General features: G+C 41.9%; 1 protein-coding gene across 1 annotated transcript in view; it reads left to right on the top strand.

Moving 5' to 3' along the window:
• GRID2 (glutamate ionotropic receptor delta type subunit 2) overlaps positions 1–26,110 on the top strand; it is a 2,300,191-nt gene that overhangs the window by 1,908,824 nt on the left and 365,257 nt on the right. The window contains exon 12 of the mRNA XM_029609341.1: positions 25,554–25,692. Coding sequence (XP_029465201.1) covers positions 25,554–25,692 — 139 coding nt within the window. The remainder of the gene's footprint in view (positions 1–25,553; positions 25,693–26,110) is intronic.

The raw sequence follows: 26,110 nt of genomic DNA, 5'->3' as shown, positions 1-26,110 counted from the left end.
TTTCAAAAACTGTGCATGTCGGTATACATATGTAAGTTTATCCCTCTGAAGTGGATATATTCCTTTATGTGAGTGAATGTGTGCACATTCTCTACCAATTATTTTCAAAGTAAACGTACACATATAAGTTTGAAGTGAAAATATGCTATAAACTCTGTGTGTAAAATGTGCATGCAGACTTTATCACTATGCAGGCTGTTTGAAAATTACCTCTAAGAGCTCATTAGCAAGTAGACAATAGAGGGACTATCATGAATTGAGAGCTGTTTCTACCAGGAGCTGCTTACAAATATACAAACATCCTCTAATCGTATGCAGTGTCAGAAATTAAACAAGGACATTATTGGCCATGGTGATTGCTTGGATGATGTCCAGCAAATATTGGACACCAAAGGAAGTGTTTTTCTTGACTTTGTAAGGGATGCTAATACCTATCAGTCAATACTCAGTCAGCAATGTGTGCTAGGAGGCAGAGTGCTGATCTGAGTGGCATCATTCAGATAAACAGAGAACCTGTGTCTTGATTGGTAATGGATGTTTGTTACAACTAACCTGACCTGCCAAAATCCTTGCTTACAACAAACTCAGCTATGCATACTAAAAACTCTGTCACTTCCTGCTATTTAGACACCTGATTCAATCAACTGTATAGCACATTGCCTAAAAGCACTAAAAATATTTAGTACTAATTTGGTTATAAAAGATATTTTTTTCTCACAGACGTCCCAGATGTTAAATTATATCTGATAGAATGCTTATTTTCCTCTACAACAATCAGTTCAGTCTGTGTAAAATCCTGTTTTTCACAGCTTATGCAATTCATGTAGCTATCATTTGTATGGCTGATCAATAACGTTCATGAAAAAGTCATTGAACAGGTTGACTAAGTTGCATAATACTGGGAAAAGCCTGCAAACTGTGTGACAAGCTATAAAAGAAGCAGAGAAGCAACTTAGTGGTTCTCACAGTCTCTGTGACTATTGCCTTATGAAACATTAGAAACCACAGTGAAAGCAGATAACAATGCTTGACCATACATTTTTTTTTTTGGGGGGGAACAGGGTGCAAAGTAGCTCTGGCACTTCTTCTCAGACTAAAGAGGCAGATCAGCAGGGGTGTTCTCTAACCCTCCCCCTCGGGTAAGCTTGAAGGAAAAGGGGAGGAGGGAGAGAGCTAATGCAGGCAAAGCAGAGAAAAGCCACTTTGCTACATTATTCAGCTCATCTCCTCCTGTTCTACAGGGAGCAAGAGTGCAATGGGGGATGGGGGCGTGTTACTGAAACAGAAACAGCAGAGCAAAGAAGAGCAGGAAAAGGGTTTGAATTGGCACAAGTCTGAAACTTAGGAGCAATAGTGCCACTCATCAAAGATTCAGCTTTGGCCTTGGTGAGTGGAAGTTTAGCCCATAAGTTTCAAACTTAGGATAATTCAACCCCTTACAGCGACTGTTGTCCAGGGGATTTCCGGTGGCATTCTGCCACTTTTTTTTTTTTTTCTGGGACGCAAGGAAGCAGAGAAGAGCCGGTGGGGCAAATCAGCTCTGGTTCTCCCGCAGACATGGGGGCAGAGCTGGTGGTGGCACGGATCATTTCTTAAACCCCCAGACAGCAAAGCAGACCATGTGGCATCTGCTTAGCGGGGACAGCCAAATAGCCTTGATTTTGTGCAATTTCCTGGCACAATTGAGGCAGCCTTGAGGGATAATTGTCAAGGTCAAAGAGGCATGAAGTGAATGCATGACAACACCTCTGCTTCTGCTGCTACCTGACGTGTCATCTTCCTGACTAGGTTGCTGCTGTCTTTCCAGGATCTCCGCATCTCTGCCACTGATGAGCATAGTAGGAGAGGGGGAAGGGGCAAGAGAGTGAGTGAGGTGATGCTGAGGACAGGAAGTGAAAGAAGGAATCAGAAACAAGGAGAGTGAGAGTGGGAGAAGGACACGAGAATGAGTGAGAAGATGTCAGGGAGCAAGAGTAAGTAAGGAGATTGGAGGGATTGAAGGTCAAGTGAGAAGGAAGATGTCGGGGCTAATAAGAGTATGTGAAAGGGAATTGATGGGGCTGTAAGATGCCTCAGGGGAAAGTGAATGAGGAGATCAAAGTTATGGAGTGTGAGTGAGGAGACTGGAGGGACTGTGGTTTTAGAAGCTTTTAATTAATGTTTGTTTATGCATAAAGAAATAAATATATCTATTACTGTGATGTTATCTTACTCTGTTCTGTTTTTATTTATTATATGTGTATTCTGGAATCTGCTTTGATTCAGGCCTATCCTGTAAAGTGCGGCCGCGTTTACCCTGCTCCTAAGCCGTTTTTAACTTCGTTTTCGGCCGCGTTAGCCCTTCCTGCGATCCCGAATCCCCTTTAACCTACTCCTACCGCGTCCTAAATTCCCTGGGCAACCCCTTCCGTCCGCGGCATGCATATTGCATGCAAACGAGCGAATTAGCGCGATGTTGCATGCAAACGAGCGAATTAGCTATTCACCTAGCATCCCGTAACCCGCGCCCCGACTAACGCTACCTTTCCCTGCCGTTTTGTCGCGCGTTTAACCTGCAAACTTACCGCCTACCCTGACCCAGGCGGTAGAGGCATGGGTAAGGGTAGGTGGAAAGCTTTCCCCCAGCCCCCGCTCGCCTGCCCCGGCCGCGATCATGGGTGCCGGTCTCCGTGGCAGCCCCAGGCCTCTCCCCTGCTCCCGAAGCCAAAAAAAAAAAAAAGCGTAAAAAACATTGCAGCCCCCCTCCGATGTCCGGACTGGGGCTGCCACGGAGACTGCAACGGCAAAGCGACATTTCAGTGTCCCCCCTCCTCTCGGAGCAGGGCGCGAAAAGCCGCCTTGCTCCGGGAGGAGGGGGGACAGACAGCGGCGAAGCAACGGCGAAGAAAGCGGCAAAGCGACATTTCAGTGTCCCCCCTCCTCTCGGAGCAGGGCGCAAAAAGCCGCCTTGCTCCGAGAGGAGGGGGGACACTGACAGCGGCGAAGCAACGACGAAGACATCGGCGAAGCGACTTTTCAGTGTCCCCCCTCCTCTCGGAGCAGGGCGCGAAAAGCCACCTTGCTCCGAGAGGAGGGGGGACACTGACAGCGGCGAAGCAACTTACTTTTCTGAAGCCATCATCAGGAACACATGCGATCGTAGCTCCTCCCGATGAAGACAAAGATGGCCGCCTGCACGGGGAAAGCGTGCAATTGGCCGCTCAAGACGTGATGTCGTGACGTCACGTCTTCAGCGGCCAATTGTACGCTTTCCCCGTGCAGGCGGCCATCTTGTTGGGAGGAGCTACGGGAGCCAGATCATGTTCCTGCTGATAGCTGATGGCTGCAAAAAAGATAAGTTTTGCCGGCGTCCAAAAGCGACTTACTTTTGGGATCTTGACAGATCCCAAAAGTCGCTTTTGAAAAAAAACAAAATTTGCTCCCCTTTTTTTTTTTGCTTCGCCGCTGTCACCTCTTCTCCCCCCTCCCGGAGCAGGGCGCGAAAGCAGCCTTGCTCCGGGAGGAGGGAGAACAGACTGACAGCGGTCAGGTCGGGTCCGGGTTGGGGGTCCGGGTCGGGTCCGGGCTGGGGGAAAGCTTCGCCGCTGTCATCTCTTTCCCCTCCTCCCGAAGCAGGCCTTGCTCCGGGAGGGGGGGAAAGCTTCGCCGCTGTCATCTCTCTCCCCTCCTCCCGAAGCAGGCCTTGCTCCGGGAGGGGGGGAGAAGCGCTGTCGGGTCAGATCAGATGGAAAAGTAAGTTGCTTCGCCGCTGTCATCTCTCTCTCCACCTCCCGGAGCAAGGCCTGCTTCGGGAGGAGAGGAGAGAGATGACAGCGGCGAAGCAACTTATTTTTGCATCCGATCGGACCAGACTTCCTGGTATCTGTCATTTCAAATGACATTTGAAATGACAGATACCAGCGTGGCCGTGAAGCCTTAGGCCCGCGCACCCAGGATCCTGTATAGGCGCTCTATCCAGTATCCTGGGTTGCGCGGGACTAAGGCTTTTCGGACGCGGCTTACATTTACATATAATTAGGCTTCAGGATCGAGCGGTAGGTGAGCTGCACTGTGCGGGCGGTAACCGCGGGTGCCGTAGGCACTAACGCAGCTCTTCCTACCGCTCGGTACTGGATCACCCTGATTATTTGAAAGACGGAATATGAGTAGGTAAATAAAAATATAAACAGATATGAGTGAGATAAGAATGGGGAGACAGTCTGTGAGTAAGGTGATTGGAGTGAGCAGGAAAAGAGTAAATGAGGGAAGGAAAAGGGATAAGGGGAGTGTGTGGTAGGCAGAAGGAATGAGTGAAAGGAGAGCATATGGTACTTACTGAGCACTGGTGGTTGAAGAATGATTGGATGTTGAGTACTGTTGCAGGCTGGAGATAAAGGATCCTTGACATAAGAAGTAAAAGTGTGGAGGGTTTGTATATATGTGTATGCACTTAGGAAAGCAAGAGAGTTCACATCAGCCCTGGTCTTGACCTCACCCCCTGCCCTCCTCCCTCTGCTCTACAGTTCACCTTGTTTTTTGTCTACAAATTAAGAGGGTCATTTATCAAATCACGTGGGCGTTAGGACCCTAATGCCTGCGATAACGCCCATGATAAATAACGCGTCGTGAGATAAGTAGGCTAATCTTAAAATTTACCCAACTAGGCAGAGTTAGGGAGGAGTTAGGGCGGAGCAAATTAAAATGAGGGGTGTTTAGCGTTGTGTAACGCACACTATCGCGCGATTTAATGCCGAAAATAACTACAAGTGCAGATTAAAAATACAATTTCATAAAAAATAAGTCTACAAACAGGAGTACCTCAGGGATCAGCACTATCTGTCACACTCTTTAACATCTACATGTTACCACTATGCCATCTACTAATAGGTCTTGGAATAATACACTATATATACGCTGACGACATACAACTAATTTTACCCATTGATGACACAATTGAAAAAACATTAAATTTAGCCATCTATCTAGACATTATCAAACAACTATTAAATCAAATGGAGCTAGTGATAAATATTGATAAAAATGAATTATTATACTTAGAAAGGAAAAATATAAATCGAATTCAATCAACAATTATGCTTAAAAATAATCAAACAGTAGAACTAGCTGAGAAGGTGCGTAACCTGGGCATAATAATCGACCCAGAACTCATTCTGAAACAACACATATCACTGAAAGTAAAAGAAGGACATACTAAACTAATGGTCCTAAGGAAGTTAAAATCACTATTGACACAATCAAACTTTTGAACAGTTTTATAAGCACTAATATTTGCAAGCACTGATTACTGCAATGCTCTGTTACAGGGTTTACCATATGCAACCATAATACCACTTCAAATATTACAAAACTCTGCAGCACGAATACTCACAGGTAAAAAGAAGAGAGAGCACATCACTGAACTAGCTGAATTAAACTGGCTACCCATAGAACAAAGAGAACAATTTAAAGCACTCTGCACAATTCATGAACTGATTCATGATGAAAAAGCGGAATAGCTTAACACAGCACTATGTGTACATGTACCACAAAGAAATTTGAGGTTGGCAAATAAAGCACTACTAACTATCCCATCTGTTAAAACAGCACGATTTACCCAAGTCAGGGACCAAGCACTATCCCTTGCTGGACCCACCCTGTGGAATTCAATGCCTCTTGAAATAAGATTACAGAGAAATTTCAAACTATTCAAAGAAAGTTTGAAAACCTGGCTTTTTAAACAGGCTTTTTATAAATAGAAAGAAGAAAGTAAGTAAGGAAAAGCTGGCATCAGCAAATTTGCACCCGGCACTTAGTTTCTATGTGCTTGACTCCTTTTCAATCTCTCTGATAACCTTAATTAAAATGTAAAATTACAGGTGAGATTTCCATGTAACTCAACCATGAAACATGTACCAGAAGGAAAAATATAAGTAATTCATCAATTAGTAATTATATTAGAATTCTTTGTAACCGGCTCATTATTGGCACTTCTATAACTTTAACTATTTTTTTTTTTTTACTGTTTGTGCCTATTTTGTAGTTGTGATGGTAAATAACTTAACGACGGTATAGAAAAGATTTTAAACAAATAAATAAATACACCTTTTTTCATGGCATTATGCTTACGATAGCTATGCATTACTGCTGAAATGGGATTTGTGATATTTATCGCAAATCCCATTTCGAGCAGGGAGAGGGGAGGAGAAGGAAAGACAGAAAAAGAGAAAAAGAGAGGGAGAGATAGAGAGAGAGAGGGAGAGTGCTTCTGGGGAGGCACACATATTAGTCTACTTTTTATACCACTGTAAGAGGAGGAACTAGTAACTCAGGGTGAGGTTTTGGTGGTGGTCTTGTTTTGGGGGCAATTTTACATGCACAGTCAGAGGTACAAAATGCACAGTAGACATCATTGAAGATTTTATGTGATTTGGAGCGATGACAGGTACAGAAAGATGAATTTCTATATTGTACTCTTGACCTAGCTTGATAACAGCTAGGTAGAGAGTGCATCAATGTATTACTAATACTATACCCTATCATACATATCCATATAAAAATCTTTCTTCTGCTGTAGCTGCTTCTTCTGAGTCTTTGAACCTCAGTAAGGTTAAGCTGTGATTCAACATGCTTTCAGAGCTCTCTGTTGAGATATTCCTTGTTTGGCCTACCCTGCTTCTATGCAATTGAAAATTCAAAAGGAAAGCTATGTACTCAATAAATCTTTGCATTATCATTTTCAAATGACTTCCTGTACTCTCTGTATGTTTAAAGGCTTTGATTAATGTGGGTTTTATACTTCATTTTATAAATGTATTTACCTGACTTTGATTACTACTCTATAGTAAAAATACTTTGAGGTCAACCAGACTTCAATTATCCTTTTATAGAGTAGTGTAGCCCCTGTTCCAGTCCTGAAATGGGCACAGAGGCTCACTGGGGACAGTCATGATCAAGAGCAGGCCCCATGACTACATGGGAGTGGGGTAGAGAAATCTTTTCAAGACCTATAGGGTTTGTCCTCTCTGGAGCTCTTCTGCTCATTTGCCCAGCCTCTTTGAGCAAACACCACACAGATACCAAAGCTGTTATAAAAATGTTTTATTGACACAGATGGCAGAAAAAAAAAACAAAGTTCAAAAGAAGTGATAGTCTGCCAGACAATAAAAACAAGTATCCAAAAGCACAAAAATAAATCTCAAACACTTTCAACAGCAATCTACTGCCCTCCCAAACAGGTCAGCTCTTTTTTTCGTAGGTGCTCTAAAAGCATTTTTACAGCTAAGGTGAGCTTCAGGCTGACCTCTTTCAACCAGGAGCTCCTCCAGACCCATCCTCAGCTGAATAGCTTTTCCCTTTCAAACAACCAACAAGGACAAATAATGTCTGTATGCACTCATCTTCAAGAACTCTGGACAGGTGGGGAAACAAATGAATCCCCTCTTCCTTAAGACTTCCTTAATCTTCCAGGAATCCACTTTCTTAACTTCTGAGACTCTTTTTGGAAGATATGGGGTACCTGATCTTAGATCCTAGACAGGATTCCTCTCCTCCATGCTCATCTCTGTTGGGAGAGAGCCCCACTCCTGGTACTTCCTTTCTGAAGGGAAAGCTCTCTGCAAGGAGGGACACTCACACCCTTAGCCCTTGTGGAGCTCAGGCTGGCTCCTCTGGAATTCCTTTTGTATCACATAGGTGCAGTTTTGTCAAAACTAAAACACCTCCAATTGAGGTGTGCCAGAACTCCTTAGATGCTCCCACCTCCACACAAATAATAATGACTAGTTAGAAAAAATGTAAAAGGTACATCAAAGAGTAAAAGCTTGTAAATATTGTGATATCTATTTCACCCCATCACATTATGGGGTAGATTTTCAAAGATGCGCACATACGTCTATGTGCATTGCCATGCGCATGTTATAAAATACAATTCTCGCGCATACATGCATGCCCGATTTTTATATCGGTGCATGTATGTGGGGGCGGGGTGTTGACTTGCTCACGCAAGGGGGGAGGGGATTTTAGTTAAAAATGGGTGGCGACGCAATCGGGCCTACACCAATTAAGGAGCAGACTGGGAGGGAACGTTCCTATCCCCCTTCCTACTCTGCCTCCCTTTTCCCCTCTCCTCTAGAGATCTGCATTCGTTTATCACGAATTAGGCAATCTCAACGAAATTGCCTAATTCATCGGGGGTTGGGGGCCCCAAACCCTGAAACTGATTTTCCTCGAAATACGAGGAAAATTAGTTTTTCGGGTTTGTATGGGGGGAGGAACACATTTTATTTTTTTTAAATAGAAAACCACCCCAAGCATTAAAATGTACTGTAATTCAAACCCCCCCCCCCCCCCACCACCACCATCCTGATCCCCCCCCCCAAGACTTACTAACATCCCTGGTGGCAAGCTGGGTCCTGCGAGGGATTTCTCCATCCGTGCCGTAGGGCTTTCCGGCCTGCCTCACATAAAAATGGCGCTGATAGGCTTTGACCTACTATGTCACAGGGGCTACCGGTGCCATTGGTCAGCCCCTGTCACATGGACCCTGCTGGACCACCAAGGATGTTAGTAAGTCTTGGGGAGGGATCGGGATGGTGGGGGGGGGGGTTGTATTTAATGTATTATAGTAAATTTTAATGCTTGGGGGTGGGTTTTTTTGAGCTTCGTTTTCCCGCGTCATTTTTTGGGCCCGTTTCATTTTTCCCTGTTTAGTTTTTTGTTTGTTTTTCCAAAAACTAACAGGAAAAACGAACTTTACCCCGAAACGTCCGACTCATAAAATGACCGGGTAGAAAAAAACAAAGCTCATCTCTACTCTCCTCTCCTCTCCTCCCCAACCCTAAAACCCCTTTCCTACCTTTTTTTTAAATTTTGGAACTTACTTCATCTGAATAAATGAATTAAGTTCTGTGCACCGGTCCACAGCCAGTGCGCGCTTCCCGAGGATATGACCTAATGGCTGTTGTCCCGGTTGGCGCCCATCCCACCCAGACTCTGCTCCCCAGCTCGCCCTTTTCACAAAGGCCAGCACTCCCATGAGTATCGGGAGATACGCATGGCCAGGCAGTTGTGAAAATGCGCTCGGTGCTCACAAGGCCCGACCATTTGCTTATCTCCTGGTTTTTGTGTGTGCCAGGCTTTTGAAATTTGGGCTTATATGAGCAGAGAAATGTTTTGCAATCAGTAGAAATTTGACACTATGACTTTTAAAAATTAATCCATTATCTTTTAATGCAAAGTAAAAGAGGCTGCTAAAGAGACAAAAAAAATGTTGAAATGATACCATTATGAGGAAAATGGAAAAGAACATTAACTCTACACAATTAAAGGGAAGCTATAATAAAGCAATAATATAATAATAATAATGTAATATAAATTTAATAATATAATAAAGACATTTGCGAATCATCTTGCAAAAGAAATCCAAGTTTATTAATGAATCTGTTTGTAATTACTTTAGAAATAGAAAAGCTAACAGAGAGGCAGTGGGCCCAAAGTATGATCGAGGTATTAAAGTTGTACTGAGATACATAAGGCATAGCAGAGAAGCTGAATATATTTTTTTGCCTCCGTTCTTACTACAAAGGATGTTCAGGGGAAATTTCTAAAGCAGAGTCATCCTATTCAGGAATGAATATGAGGAACTGTCTCAAAATGAAATGATGGCAGAGGAGGTTTTAGAATAAATTGATAAATTAAACAGTATTACTAGGATCTGATTACATTCACTTAAAAGTTCTAAAGAAAAATAAATATGAAATTGCTGGGCTACAAACAATAATGAGAGTAATTTATAACTGTGCAGGTTGGAATAGGGTCTGCATGTAACTTTTACAAACTAATTTTACCCCACATTTTCAAAGTGAAGTTATAGATATAAGTTCATATAGAAAATGCTTGGTTACTTATCTATTACCATGCACAAAATAACACACAAAAAGTTACACCTGCTTTTAACAGTGAATAACTTGTGCTGGCTAACTTGTGTGCATACTTTGGAAAATAAAAAATTATGCATATAACTCCCAACTCTGCCCCTCATAATGTTTATCCCCAGTGTATGTAAAAGTGCATACAAAATTAGGGACTTTTATGCACGCTGAGCCCCAGACAATTTTATAAAAAAGATTTACTCTCATAAAACCATGTTTTATGTGCATAAATGACTTTGAAAATTCAGCAGAATATGTAATCTGTCACTGAAAGCATCCTTTGTGTCAGAAGACTGAGGAGCTGGCAGCGTGACACCCATATATGAAAAGTGCTCCATGTGTAACCAGGGAACTACAGATCAGTTTGTCTACCGTTCAAGATAAATTGATAGAGTGAGTCTATAATAAAAAAAAATAATAATTAACCACATAAGTAAATATATTGGAGAAAGGTCAACATGACATCTGTAAAAGGAATTTATGTGTCTCACTGAGCCATTGGAATTTTTGAGAATGTCAACAATCATGAGGATATAGGCATCAAGTTAATATAATATACTTGCATCTTGAAAAAGCTTTTGATAAGGTTCTTCGTCAAAGGACCTTAACCTGACAAAACTAGGTTGCAATGAAATAAAAATACACTCACAATTGAAAAATTAGCTGATTGATAGGAAATGAAGGAAAGCAATAGCAAGTCCTCACAGTAGAAGAAAGTAAATTTAGGTCTCATAAGAATTTATGCTGGGACGAGGGCTATTCAATATATTCATTAATGATCTGAAAAATGGAGTAAAGGGGCAAAATCTGTACATGAAACAAATGTATCGAGTACAATCAAATCAAGATTAAAGGTAAAGATCTGAAAAGGCATAATACAAAACTAACAGGGTCATTCTTTATTATGCGATGTGCCAGTATTGTGCAATGTGCACGCAATAAGGACCTACTGCACGCAATACCGGCCGCATCACGGTGGTATTATTAAAATTAGGGGAAGGGGAGGAGTGTGGGTGGGGTTTGGGCGGAATTATCTACCAGCAGCACTGCGGGCGATGCAGCCGGCTGCCCACTATCGCCCCCCTGCCCCTTTTTTTTTGCGAAACATCATTCTGCTATACATATAGTAGAATGAACGATCTAGGGGTCAGTGGGTGGGCAATAAGATGAGAGATGAGTTTCAACATTAAGACAATGCAAAGTAATGAATATTTCTTATGCACAATAATGGGCCCTAAGTTGACAATTACCCCTCAGAGAAATGATGTTGGAGTCATTATGGATAGCTCTTTAAAATCAGTAGAATGTGTAGAAGCAGTTAAATGTTAAGGATTACATTTATAAACAAAGCAGAAGGCATTATTATTTCATTATACAACTCCAAGGGGTGCACACATCTTCAAGCCAATGCAAAAAGATGTGTCCAGCCGAGTGCACAGTTTTTTTGAAAAATATCTTTATTAAATTTTAACAGAATAAAAGGACAAGTTATACAATGGTGGATCATAATAACCAGTAACAATATTAGCTTCCCACCCCTATCCTAATAAACCTCACCCATCATCCTATACATCCAGGAACCACAGAAATTAACACAAAAGCAGCGTTCTCGAGAGTGTAGAACAACAGTCATTCCATTAGCAGTTGAAATGGAAGTATCCACTGACCAATCATGTATATATCTTCCCTGCCACGCAATTGGGAGTTGTTTAATAAATGGATCCCATATCTTAAGGAAGGCTGATTGCCTATTCCTCTTCATTATTGTCAATGTCTGATAATCTAATTGTAGAAGATCCAACATTTCCACAAACCAAAAGTCAAATGTCGGTGCATCACTCTGAATCCATTTATGTAAGATACATTTCTGAGTAATGCACACCCTCTTGATCAGGAGGTGGCAAGCTGGGATAATGCAACTTGCTTCATCTGTAATAATTCCCAAAAGCTCAATAGAAGCTCGCACAAGGAACGGACACCCCAATAATGTAGACAGATTGTTATGGTTATTGATATTTGGGTGGATCCTTGGACACTGTGGTAGCTGACCATGCCCATGGGGGGCAGTCCCATGAGGGACCACAGTGTCAGGCTAGACTCTGGACACATAAACACAGATTTGAATCTTTTATTAAACAGTTTTGGAAACCACCAGAGGTGGCAGTAGTAAGTAGTGGATGTTGAGCCCGGCTGGGCAGGTCTCCCACAGACCGCTGGAACAGCAAATCCTCTGCTAGGCTGTGCTATAGTGGAAAGAGTCTGAGAGTTATGAGTACACAATAAAAAGCATTCAGAGTCCCAGGTAGAATTAGGAGAAGTTCCGAGTCAGGGAGAGCAGGCCCTCGAGGAGCGAGTACCTGATCCCTTAGAGAAGAGAGACTCAGTTGTATTGTGCTCACGTAGCACTATCAGAGATTCCACTAGTCGAGAAGTCTGGCACTGGAACAGAGGGCAGGCCCTCGAGAAACAAGTACCTGGTTCCAGTGAAGCAGTACTGTGCAATAGATGGTAGTTGTACTCACAGATGGAAACTGTTAGTGAAGTCCTCCAAGTAGAAAGGTTTGAAGATGCAGGCAGCAACTCAGGGAACATGGGCCCTCGAGCAGCGAGTACCAGTTTCCTGATAGCACCAGAAAGAAGCAGCAGAGGCCCCCGAGGAGCGAGTACCCTGTTAGCAACCCTGAAGGGTGTAAGAGTTCCAGATAGCGCTGGAGTGGCAGAGCAGCTTTGGTACGGAGAGCGAATCCCATCTTTAGAGTTACCATTGCTAACTCGATGAGCTAGCAAATACTGTAGGCTTAAATATCCGGGCAGCGTGACATCATATCAGGGGGATGCCCCTGAGGTCCGCGCCAACATGGAAATAAAGATGAGGGCGGCATGCGCACACGTGCCCTAAGGTACCTTGGAGGAGCATGGCGGGAGGCAGCACCAAAGCCGGTCCGGGGACGCCGGAGAGGATGGCAAACAGATGCCGCAGCAGCCAGTAGTCCGAGGTGAGCGGGAGGAGCCGCAAGTAGTGAGAGGTAGGTGGGGCGAAGCCATCGAAGACTGACGGTCGCAATACAAGTACTTTAGTACAGATTCCCAAAAGCTGTAAATTGGAGGACATTCTCAAAGCCCATGACTTAAAGAGGCATGGGCTTCAGGACATTTTAGACACTGTGGAGAAGAAATATGTTTCATTTGGTAAGCCCTATTAGGAGAGATAATTATCCTGTGTAGCATTTGTAAATACCATTCCCACAACCCAACTGAAGGGATGGCTTTATAAAAATCAGCAAGGCCATCTAATAAATCCTCTAGAGATGTGAATCGGAACCAGAATTGGTTCGAATTCCAGTTCCGATTCACATGTGGGTTTTTTTGCATTGGGCCCGATCGCGGTTTTGTTTATCGGCTGTGCCTGAGCCGATAAACAAAACACCCACCCCGACCCTTTAAAATTAACCCCTTAGCTTCCCCCACCCTCCCGACCCCCCAAAAACATTTTACAGGTACCTGGTGGTCCAGTGGGGGTCCTGGGAGCGATCTCCCGCTCCCGGGCCATCCTCCCGCTCCCGGGCCGTCGGCTGCCACTAATCAAAATGGCGCCGATGGCCCTTTGCCCTTACCATGTGACAGGGTATCCGTGCCATTGGCCGGCCCCTGTCACATGGTAGGAGCACTGGATGGCCCACGCCATTTTTAAAGATTCATTGCAAGTGTCCTATGAAAAGTTATAGTTTCTCAAGATGGAGGATGTCAGGTCCTTGATTAAGTGTTTAACAACTTCAAAGAGGAATTTACAGTTGAATATTACCCCATATATCTATTTAGCATAATAATCTTTTTTTGCTTTATTAATTAGTGCACGATATTTTGTTAGGAGTGATCTATATTTTTCTGGAAATTCAGAAGATGGGCATTTCCACCATTGTTTCTCAAATTTTCTAAGGGTCTATTTGGTGTGTCTTAAATCATCATTGTACCATGGCTTATTTTGTTTAGAGGTATTCCTTTCTTTTTTAATAGTTTTCTTTGGATTGGGCTTAGGTTATCAGCTATTTCATTGACAATCTGGTCCCAGGAATCAAATGCTGAAAAGGCATTGGCTTGATTTAATTCCATGAGCTTAGTTTGATTGATTCTGCAAGTACATTGATTTCTATCTTTTTTCTGAAGGTAAAAGTTTGATTATTATTTATGTTTTTATGAATTGGGTTGAGGAAGGTTATTTCCACCTTTATTAATTGGTGGTCTGACTAGGGCAATATAGTATGAGAGGTATTGGCAAATATGAGGTCTAGGATATGTCCTGCTTTATGAGTGGATTTAGAAACAAATTGTGTCCTTCCCAATGCTTGCATTGTCTCTAAAAGCATTTCACAGGCTGCGGATCTAGGTGTTCTATCTACATGAAGATTAAAGTCTCCTATAATTATGGTAGAGTCTGGTGATGGAAACACCTTAGTGAATAACCCGATAAGAGGAGAGCAGTCTTTTGTATTATTCCTGGGGGACAATAGACCAGAAATGCAAAAAATAGTAGGATTTAAATCCTCTAACAGGTCATTTACCAGAGGGATTTTTTTTGACAGAGACTGAACATTTAATAAGAGTAGCGTAAACATAAAGCAGGAAGAGATAACAGAAAAGTTGTTACTTGGGAAGACCAACTTTGCGATTCTTCTTTGCTTCTTTCTTGGGATACTCCTTAGCTCTCCATAATGTCCCATCCTTCAATATGTTTGATGAAGTGTGTCTAATCCATGATTGTAACAAGATGACCAGGGCGCAGTTGAAAATGCACTTTGGGTCCACACTTCGGGTGTGCATGAAGGGGCAAGCTTATTGCCATGCAAGAAAAATCTGTTTTAAAGTGTACAACAAGGAAGTAGCTCTTTGATATAATCTCACATTCAACAATTTCTGAGTAGCTAAGAATTGCTATGTCATTTCCATAGAAGTCTTATCAATCATGCCCCTTTTATTATTTAACTGTTTATTAAATCTAATATATCATGATCTAGTTCTCTTTTCTTCCCTACTACATAGCTAATAATGTCCTTTTCTCTCCCCATATGACCACTTGGACCATTTCCCAATGTAATATAGGATCAGATTTGTGTTGCCATTAGTGATTTCAAAATCACCCATTTTGTTTCCAACTATTCAGAACATTTTGTATCCTACATCAGCCATCAAAGCATTTTTCATTTTGCAAATTTCTGCCTTTGAATATGTTTATCCAATAAACAGGTCAATGGGCAATGAATTAAAATCAGCAGGAGTTCAATAGTGGAAATTGTTATCCTAAAAGATATTCTCTAAAATCAGAAAATAATCAATACTAGTCTTAGTATCATGAGATCTAGTGCAATGAGTGAAGTCTTTCATGATCAGGTTAAGGGTCCTCCAAATATCCAAGACCTGTAGTAAATTGCAAAGGAAATCTAGCCATTTTGTAATCCCTAATTGTTTAAATATAATATTAGAAAGTGAATCTAACCATGGGTCTCATATACAATTAAGATCACCTCCCATAAGTATTGGATCCTAAAGAAATAATATGTGCAGCGACCGTGGTAAAGAAAGAATGATCACATTGGTTAGGAGTATACAATGAAGCTAAAATAGTAGGCTTCTCAAACAAATTCCCCCAAACTATAATAAACCTTTTCTTAAGATCTGCAATAGATTTTATTAGCTGAAATGATACAGATCTATCAATCAAAATAGCAACACTACAACTTTGAGGAGCCTTGTGCTGTATATACTAAAGTAACCCATTTCTTTTTTAGCTTAAGAAGTTCTCTTTCTAGCATACAAGTTTCTTGTAGAAACACTAATGTGCATGTCAGCCGATTAAGATGTTGCGCAACCTTTCCCCATGTTATAGGTGTGCCTAATCCTGCTACATTCTAGGTCACATACTTAAGAGGGGTTACCTTCCCAAATGTATGGCAAATAGAGTAACCAAATAAGAGGTAGCAAAACATTCTGAACTCCACTGTGTCCCAGATCAGCAGTGGGTCCCAAAAATCCTTATCGCCAAAACAAGGCAAGAAATTATTCAAGAAATAAGCATATTCTTCTGGTATGCTATTTTAACATCTAAACCAACTCCTTATTGCCCCATAAAGAAAATCAAACACAAAAACATCTGTAACACGTTGGCTCTATAAGAAAAAGGATAATTACTTTGACGTGTCCAGGTGCCACTCACCCCAAAATGATCAAAACTGTCAATTCAAAACATTGTCAATGCAAAACATTGTCCTCAATCTTAATCACACACACTAAAAATAAAAATATAAATCTTTATTAGAACCAGTCTTTGTGTAGCCATAACAGCTACCATGGTGTATTCTCAAAAGTAAGCCAGTCATCTGAAGCTGTGCTCCAATAAGGTATAAAAGAAACATTTTAACTAAAGCTTTCCAGCAGCAACACGGCCCTGGGTATAAGTTCTGAAAATCAAGAAGCTGTCCATGCTGAGGTAAACAACAGTAATCGGATCAAAATCAGCTGCTGGCAGCCATTATTCAGATGTAGAGACAAAATCTGTTATGTCCAAGTCCATATCAAGTTATTGCAAGCATGCATAAAAACAGAGCCCAGTTCATGACTAGAGAAGGTGGGTGTTACTGCTAAAGACTTTATCATGGTTACTACATATTGCACCATCAAAACTGAGAGTCAGCAGGAGCCATCACCCGTTCATGCGCCACCATTTTGAATTCATTCAAGAAAGATTTTAGTTGTATGCGCTGTAAACACATGCACAACATTTTCATACTAGACCTGAAGTCAGGCTGGGTATTGCAAGGCAACTTGAATACTTAGTTTTGCCAGCTCAGTGCAGATGGGCACACATTTCTTTTGCTTTAACTGAAACTCTGATCAAATTATCCTGGAAAATCAAAATGTTATGATTTTGATATTGCTTGTCTCTGTTCTTATTATAAGCTTGTAGAATAATAACTTTTTGATCATAATTCTATACTTTGGCGATGACCACTAGTGAACATGAGCAACCCTCCAGATACATGCCCAAACGATGCTGTCATTTAAAGATAAGTTTTCCCTACAGTTCAGTAAGGCCCATGGCCTAAACAAGCCAAGTTTCCAGTATGTGCAGCATCTCTTGATTAGACACTAACTCCAATATCCCAATAAACTATAGATTACTATGGTATAATCTGTTCTCTAGATTGTTTAGTTTCTTGTACTACTCTTCCACAGCTTTTTCCAAGGCCAAAATTTTCTCTTGGGCCTCTACATTGTTTAATCAAGCCCCAGTTTCAATGACCAATTATCTCACATCAGCCATCTGCTCCAGGATGAAATCAAATTTCCAGCACTGTTACCACTGCTGCAGTTAGTTCTGAAACAGCTACTTCATTCAGCACGTGTGACTTCAGGCTCCTTTGGGGTCAGTCATCTTGGTTTCTGGATCTTTTATCTTGTGTTTCTCTTTTCTGCTATTTTAGAAGACATCTCTTCAGGACTCTTAAATAAAAATGTCTCCATACAAATTGTAACTACTTAGCTGCAAATGTTGAGAGGGTACACTCAAAAGAATTACTAAAAAATGTGTTTTTGGAGGATGGCACTCAGTGCTTAGCAGTCTTCTGTCCTGCTTGGCTTAATGCATCATTTGACCTCATGAATTCAATTTTGGAGTCAACTCTTTCATTAGAATTATCACAAAGGGAAACTAATTTACATTTAGGGACCTATACAATAAAAGTAAATGTGCAAAGAGCTTTAGGGATGCTAAAATAGCGTGCTATGCAATAAGTAGGTAATGTTCAAAAGAATTTACCTGCCTAAAGCTTAGTTTTACGTGCATATATGGGTTTTGAAAATTGCTTCTTTTACATACATAACTCTTTTGAAATATCACAACATTGGACTGAATTTTCAAAAGTTTTTACATGCATAAATCGGTTTTTGAAAATTTCTATATTTGCTACCTTTACGTATGTAACTTATTTGAAAATTCACTCCAAAAGCCTTAGGGCCAGATTTTCAAAGGGGTACGTGCATAAGATACGCGCATACCCCCTGAAAACCTGGCCCAAACTCCCCCTGCGCGCGCTGAGCCTATGTTGCGTAGGCTTGGCGGCGAACGCAAGCCCTGGGAAGCGCGTAAGTCCCGGGGCTTTCCTGGGGGGGCATTCTGGGGGGGGTGCGTGTCAGGGGGCGTGTCGTGCCCGGCGCGTCATTGGGGGTGTTCTGGGGGGCATGTTGGGGGGGTGTCGCAGCCGGTGCGTCATCAGGGGCGTTCCGGGGGCATGGCCGCAGCCTCCGGACCAGCCCCCGGACCGGACCCTGACATGCCAGCGGCCGGCCCAACACGAGCAAGTTACACCTGCTTCGAGCAGGTGTAATTTGTACAACAAAGGTAGGGAGGGTTTAGATAGGGCCGGGGGGGGAGGGGCTAGGTAGGGGAAGGGAGGGGAAGGTGGGGGGAGGCCGAAGGAAAGTTCTCTCCGAGGCCGCTCCGATTACGGAGCGGCCTCGAAAGGAACGGAAGCAGGCTGGGTGGCTCGGCGCGGACAGGCTGCCAATTTCGGAGAGCCTTGCGCATGCCGACCCCGGATTTTAATGGATATGCGCGGCTATGCGCGTATCTATTGAAATCCCGTGTACTCTTGTTCGTGCCTGGTGTGCGAACAAAAGTACACGTGTGCGCAAATTTATAAAATCTACCCCTTAATGTTCACATTATAGGGATGTGATTCCAAAATTGTTGTTTTGGTTCATTTTCATTTCATAGGAAGGGGAAGGAATGATTTTTCTGTTCATTTAATTTTTTTTCTATATGGTTCCTTTCCTGATCCAAAAAAGCATTAAATATCCAAAAAAAATGCTTCTCCAATAAATTGAGTGCCCTTGGTATGGGCCATTTAGTGGCTTAATGGGTTAGAAAGTGGTTGAATGGGAGGTAACAAAAGATAGAGGTAAATGGAATTGATTCTGGGGGAAGGGGATTCATTACTAGCGTTGTGCCTCAGGGATTCATTCTTGAACCAACTCTATTCAACATTTTCATGAGTGAGATTATGGAAAGATTGTTAGGAAATTTTTGTCTTTTTGACGATGGTACCAAAATCTGCAGCAAATGGTTCGATGTAAACCGGTGTGTTAAGAATCCTCGTCTTGAACGTCGGTATAGTAAAAAAGATGTAAATAAAATAAATAAATAACTTAGACAGGAAGGTGTGGAAAATATGAGGAGGAATCTAGCAAAGCTCTGAGGAATGTGGCAACTAGGATTTAATGCTAAAAATTTAGAGTTATGCATTTAGGGTGCAAAAACCCAGGGTAGAGGTACAGCAGTGGGGGTGAAATTCTTCCAAGCACAAAAGAAAAGTGGGATCTGGGGTGATTGAATCTGATTTTAAGATACCCAAAAAGGTGGATAAAGCAGAAAGATGCTTGGCTGCTTAGGTAAAGGAATGGTCAACAGAAAAAGGAAGGTGATAGTGTCACTGTTTAAATCGCTGTTGAGAGTTCATTTCGAACACTCGGAGCAATTCTGGAGACTGCATCTTCAAAAGGATATAAACTGGTTCATCAGTCTAGAGGTTGGCAACTAAAATAGTCTGACGTCTTCATTCTAAAGCATATGGAGACAGATTTAAAGATCTAAACATGTATATCATAGGGAAAGGCAAGATAGGGGAGATATGATATTTAAATATCTCCAAGAATACCATGAACAAGAGGCTCACCTCTTTCAATGGAAAGGAGGCTCTAGAATGAGGAGTCATAGGATGAGGGAAAAAAAAAAGGGGGGTAGATGGGGGTAGACTCAGGAGTAATCATAAGAAATATGTATTTACAGAGAGGGTAGTAGATGCAGGAAACAGTCTCTCAGTGGTGAGAGATTGCCTACATTTTTAAAATGACAATGCATCCAAATGGCAGATGAAATTTAATGTGGATAAGTGCAAGGTGATGCATATAGGGAAAAATAACCCATGCTATAATTACACGATGTTGGGTTCCATATTAGGTGCTACAACCCAAGAAAGAGATCTAGGTGTCATAGTGGATAACACATTGAAATCGTCGGTTCAGTGTGCTGCGGCAGTCAAAAAAGCAAACAGAATGTTGGGAATTATTAGAAAAGGAATGATGAATAAAACGGAAAATGTCATAATGCCTCTGTATCGCTCCATGGTGAGACCACACCTTGAATACTGTGTACAATTCTGGTCGCCGCATCTCAAAAAAGATATAATTGTGATGGAGAAGGTACAGAGAAGGGCTACCAAAATGATAAGGGGAATGGAACAACTCCCCTATGAGGAAAGACTAAAGAGGTTAGGACTTTTCAGCTTGGAGAAGAGACGACTGAGGGGGGATATGATAGAGGTGTTTAAAATCATGAGAGGTCTAGAACGGGTAGATGTGAATCGGTTATTTACTCTTTCGGATAGTAGAAAGACTAGGGGACACTCCATGAAGTTAGCATGGGGCACATTTAAAACTAATCGGAGAAAGTTCTTTTTTACTCAACGCACAATTAAACTCTGGAATTTGTTGCCAGAGAATGTGGTTCGTGCAGTTAGTATAGCTGTGTTTAAAAAAGGATTGGATAAGTTCTTGGAGGAGAAGTCCATTACCTGCTATTAAGTTCACTTAGAGAATAGCCACTGCCATTAGCAATGGTTACATGGAATAGACTTAGTTTTTGGGTACTTGCCAGGTTCTTATGGCCTGGATTGGCCACTGTTGGAAACAGGATGCTGGGCTTGATGGACCCTTGGTCTGACCCAGTATGGCATTTTCTTATGTTCTTATGTTCTTATGTTCTCAGGATAGCATAAAAAAAGACATAAAAGACATTCTAAGGGAAATTGACAGTCTTTCTACAGTACAGAGAAAGAGGGCAAGAACAGGCAGAAATCACTCCTGCCTTTTGGATCTTGCAGACCTCAGGAATGGGGAAGTGGGGCCCAAGGAATTTACAGGTCCCAGATATTATTTTTTGTGGGGCAGAAGTGTGGATCAGAGGTAGGCCTAAGGAGGCCTCTGCTGAACCCGGATGAGCTAGGCTGAGCACAATTGGCTAGGACTGGGCCACGGGTTTGATTTTACAGTGTGGGAGTGGGGTTGGAGACCCTCAGGGAAGACCCTGTTTTAACTATGAAATGAAAATATCCACAAATTTCCAGGTAATTTTGTGAAAAGCCCTTTACAGTTTGTTCCCTTCAAAGTGAATCAAAAATGGCCTCATTTGTCATGCTTTATGCATGTCTTTGAAATGAATTTACATCCCTAGAACATTAGTATTTACCCAAATGTAAATGAGGGAGCATCATATGAAAGGCCAATGAGAAATAGTGTGTTATGCTGATTTCCATTCATGATTTGCTATGTGCCCATTAAAGGGCAAAAGATTTTGGATGTGTCTTGGAGCAGGTGTAAATATTTTTCTGGGTGTACAATAACCTGAAATCCCTCATACTAATCAATAACTGTGTGGGCAGGAGGGTTCTAAAATCCCTTTGCCCATAATAGACTTAGTTTTTGGGTATAATAGACTTAGTTTTTGGTTACTTGCCAGGTTCTTATGGCCTGGATTGGCCACTGTTGGAAACAGGATGCTGGGCTTGATGGACCCTTGGTCTGACCCAGTATGGCATTTTCTTATGTTCTTATGTTCTTAAAGAACCAATCCTTCCAGCTTGGTAAAGACATGTTTCCAGTTGGGTAAGAGTGGGGCAAGGTGGGGAGAGATGGTACTTGGAGACAAGCCTTTTATGATGGGGGTGGATGAATGGATTGATTAGCATGGGGAAATTTTGAAACATTTTGTGCATGCTGGTGATAGTCATGATCTATTATATAACTTATTGAGTTTCCCCATGAACTACATTTAATTGCAATCAAATAATTAAATCACTCCCTTGGTGTCATTTACTCTTAATTTATTTAGAGCCTGTGATGATTAATATCCATTTAAATTTAAAGGAGGGAGTATGGTCTAATAAAGCACTAAACAATGAGTCAGGATAAATCCTGAAATGCAAGATCAGATCCCCTCGCACTGTTTTTGACTGACCCTTAGCAAATTACATTACATTGTCTTCCTGTTTAACCCAGATATAATTGGATAATGCATATCAAGGTGAATTAATTTGCCTTTACTGGGCCCACAGCCAATAGTAGGTGGAGGTCTGCATGCATGCCAAGTAATTTTCTGTAGGCCCAGTAAAGCCTTATTTATATATATAATGCTCCTTCACTCACATTCAGGTAAGTGTAATTTCAGTGCTTACATGTTGTTATGTTGAGGATCATCTTAACATGCACATTAAGACCTTACTGCATAGATTGCTAATTTTAGCCTGTATAAATGGCCCTGATCATGCATGTTAACATTTAATATCATAGACCCCCGTTATTATAGAATAGTTCCTTAACGTGAATAGAAAGGAATTGAAGCCACATTAACTAATCAAAAGCTAAACACTTTCATAATAAATCAAGTGCTTGAATAGGGTTTGTAAATGAAAACATTATGGGTTAGATATTCAAAAATATATATTTAAAAAGAGCCAAAATGTAACCCAAACCAGTGAATGACAAAAAAATGGAGGGAAACCAAACTATTGAACTAACAAAGATTTGGTCAGCAAAAATTCTAGATATGTCAATTCGTTAACAGGTGTCAGCAAGCCTGTCAGTGTATCCTGCTATATGCAGCATGGACCACCTGCTCAGTTCAATCATTCACCTTCCAAATAATTTTTAAAGCATGCAAAATGGCCACAACAGTTCTTAATGTAAGATAACAAAACACGCCCAATATGGCTAGTGTTTTGCAATGAAAGTTTCCTCAAGCATTAAATCACAAAATCATTGGACATTCTTCTATAAAAGAATACAGATGGCTTATCAGTAATCCATGCTTCAAGACTTGTAAGTATCTGGGGTTCAAAATGGAGTAACTGAGGGAGAGCTATATCTTCTTAAAGCGTCAGCATAAATTTTGTTACATTAAGGAACAGCACCAGCTTTCTCCTTTCAGGTGCGGGGCCGTTCCTTGACGTAACAACATCTGTGATTTCAGGCTCAAAACAAGCAAATCCCTTCTTCCCCCTTGCCTCTACCACCACTGCCACCGCCATCATCTTTCCCAGTCCAGTTTCATTAAAAAAAAGTAGTCATCCGTTATCCTAGCTTTCATCCCCCCCAACCCCCTCCCGGGAACAAGCGTTTTACTCACCTGCTCCTGGAGGCTCTAGCGCTGATTCTGATCAGCAGTACTGGAAATGTAAGATTACAATTCCAGCGTTGCCAATTAGAAGCAGCACTGGAGCCGCCTGGAGTGGGTGAGTAAGACCTCACTCCTGGCAGGGATCTGCTCTGGCCGTCGGGGGGGGGGGGGGAGGGGGAATAGGAGTATCTGGGGTGGAGAAGGGGTGAGGCAGAATCTGGGGTGGAGAAGGGGTGAGGCAGTTTCTGCTGTGATGGGGGGTGGGGTGGGGATGAAGGCCGGGATAACTGATGACTACTTTTTTTTTATGAAACTGGTGACAGCAGCGGCAGGAGGGGGGAAGTGATGTGCTTCTTTTGGGGCTGCTGAGCCCATCAGGGCCATTCATATTTAAGGGGGTGGGGAAGGGAAAGGCTTAAAATCAGGCCAAGGGCCCTTAGAATTATAGTTTTTGGGGTGACACTGAGAGCTATTTATAACCAAATATGTTTGAAGATAGCCAGTTAAGTAGAAAGTTATACGGCTACACAAGGCTGGATAACTTGAAAACCTAATCTCTTCAAACGTAGCCAGTTAAGTTTTCAAGTTATCCAGTACATGTAGCTGGATAGCTTTAAGCAAGTATGTTCAGCGGGACATTTATCCTGCTGACCGTACAGGACAAATTATCTAATGTTAATATTGGCCTCTATGATCAAGCAATTTTATCTGCCTGTACGTTCATTCCTTGGAAAATAGTACCGCTGGGACTTCTTTCATTTAGATGCTATTTGGCAGTGTTCCAGCCAATGTACAGTGACAAGGTGGTGCTTAAAGCCAGAGGGATGTTTGGCTGCATAGAGAGTGAGGCCTAGCCAGCAAGAGAAAAGGGATGATAGTGCCCCTGTACGGGTCTTTCATGAGGCCTCACCTTCACTGTGTTCAATTCTGAAGATTGTATCTCAGAAAGGATAGACACAAGATAGAAACGGTCCAGAGAAAAGGCAACCAAAATGTTGTGGGGTCTGCACCAAAAGACTTATGAGATGAGATTGGAGGACCTAAATATGCTGCATACCCTGGAGGAGAGAAGAGAAAGTGGGATGTGATACACACTTTTAAATACCTGAAAGGTATAAATGATGCACAAAAATCACATCTTGTCCCATAGAAAGTAAGCTGTGGAACTAGGGGTCATGGCATGAAACTCCGAGGGGGCGGACTCAGGAGCAACATCAGGAAGTATTTATTGATGGAAAAAGTGATGGATGCTATGAAATGCCGTCCTGAAAGAGGTGGTGAAGACGAGAATGGTCAGGGCTTTTTTTCAAGGGGTACTTGCTGCTATCGAGTACCAGCACCTTTTCCCTCCACCTGCTTAATTTGTCCTTTGGTCCCTTAAAAAAAACCATGCATCCTGCATATGAATTCCAGCCTCTTTTTTTCTCAGAACCTGGTAATGGATTTAAAAAGAGCATAAGACAAGCAAAGAGTATCTGTGGTAGCTAAGAGATGGAAATGAAGAAATGGAGTAACCTGCACAAAGCGGCAATTACTACCCTAAACAACTCGCTGGGCAGACTGGATGGACCATGTGGGTCTTCATCTGCCATTATTTACTATGTACCATCCACCACACATGTGACTGGAAGCGAGTATCTGTTGAACTTGGACTCTAAAGCAGGATATACAATGTAAAATGCTAATACTGGTTTTATCATTGACCTTTACAAAATATAATGTCAGTCAATGACAACCAGGCCCATCTAGTTTCACTGGTCTGCTTGCAAGCTATGACACATTGGTGAATATATCACTTGATGACTCAACATTTAATCATAATGAAAATAATTTAGATTTGTATCACACCTTTCATCCAACTAGGATTTCAACATGCTTTACACTTTATTTTTTTTCTAAATAAATGCATAAAGCTACTACTGGCAGCACACTTTTGGTGCTGGACCTGCAAAAATGCAGGTCAAGCAGATGCAAAGTGATGTTACCATTATCTAATTACATCTGGGTTAAACAAGAAGACAATGTAAAGTAATTTGCCAAGGGTCACACAAAAACAGTGAGAGAGGGGATCTGAGCTTGCATTTCAGGATTTATCCTGACTCGTTGTTTAGTGCTCTATTAGACCATACTCCCTCCTCCAAATTTAAATGGTCATTAATCATCCCAGGCTCTAAATAAATTAAGAATAAATGACACCAAAGGAGTGATTTAATTATTGTACTGCAATTAAGTTTAGTTCATGGGGAAACTCAATAATTTACAATAGATGCATGACGGTCACCAACACAGATCTGGTTATAAATCCTGTAGTGATGACTAGCAGAGGCACCAGCACTGGCATTTTCTTTATTAACCTTGAATACTGCTTATTGTCTTGGCATTGATACTGAATGCAAGTTATAATTTTTTTTTTGGTCTAACAGGAGGAGAAGTTCCCTACACCACACTAGCAACCCGAATGATGATGGGAGCCTGGTGGCTCTTTGCGCTGATAGTCATCTCGTCTTACACTGCAAACTTAGCAGCTTTTCTCACAATCTCTCGGATTGAAAACTCCATCCAGTAAGTGGAATACCATGCAGTTAACAGAATGCTGGGGGGGAAGAGTTTTATGAATGGTAAAGGAGCATAGTACCATGATGGACTAATTTCTGCCATTAAGGCCTTGAGTTATGAATTTCAGAGATGGCCATCTTGCAGTACCAATGACCTTGACTCTAGAGCCTCCCAGTATCCCTTTCTGTGCTTTAGTCTGCAAGGATGAGAGGGAATAGTGAAATTAAAGATCCCAATTATCCTGAGGCAAAAAAATTCAATTAAATTCTCTTATTTTCTCTTTATCCTGTTCTTCAGATAATGAGCTCATTTCTTGTGAAGAGCTTTGCAGTATAAGTTAGAAAGGACCACCATCTCCTCAGGTCAAACAGGGCTGGGGATGCTGTGGATGAAGTTTCAGTCTCCAGCTTTCCTAACCACTAGC

Source organism: Rhinatrema bivittatum, chromosome 1, assembly GCF_901001135.1.
Source record: "Rhinatrema bivittatum chromosome 1, aRhiBiv1.1, whole genome shotgun sequence".
Taxonomy (NCBI): domain Eukaryota; kingdom Metazoa; phylum Chordata; class Amphibia; order Gymnophiona; family Rhinatrematidae; genus Rhinatrema; species Rhinatrema bivittatum.
This window is presented reverse-complemented; position numbering and strand designations above follow the sequence as displayed.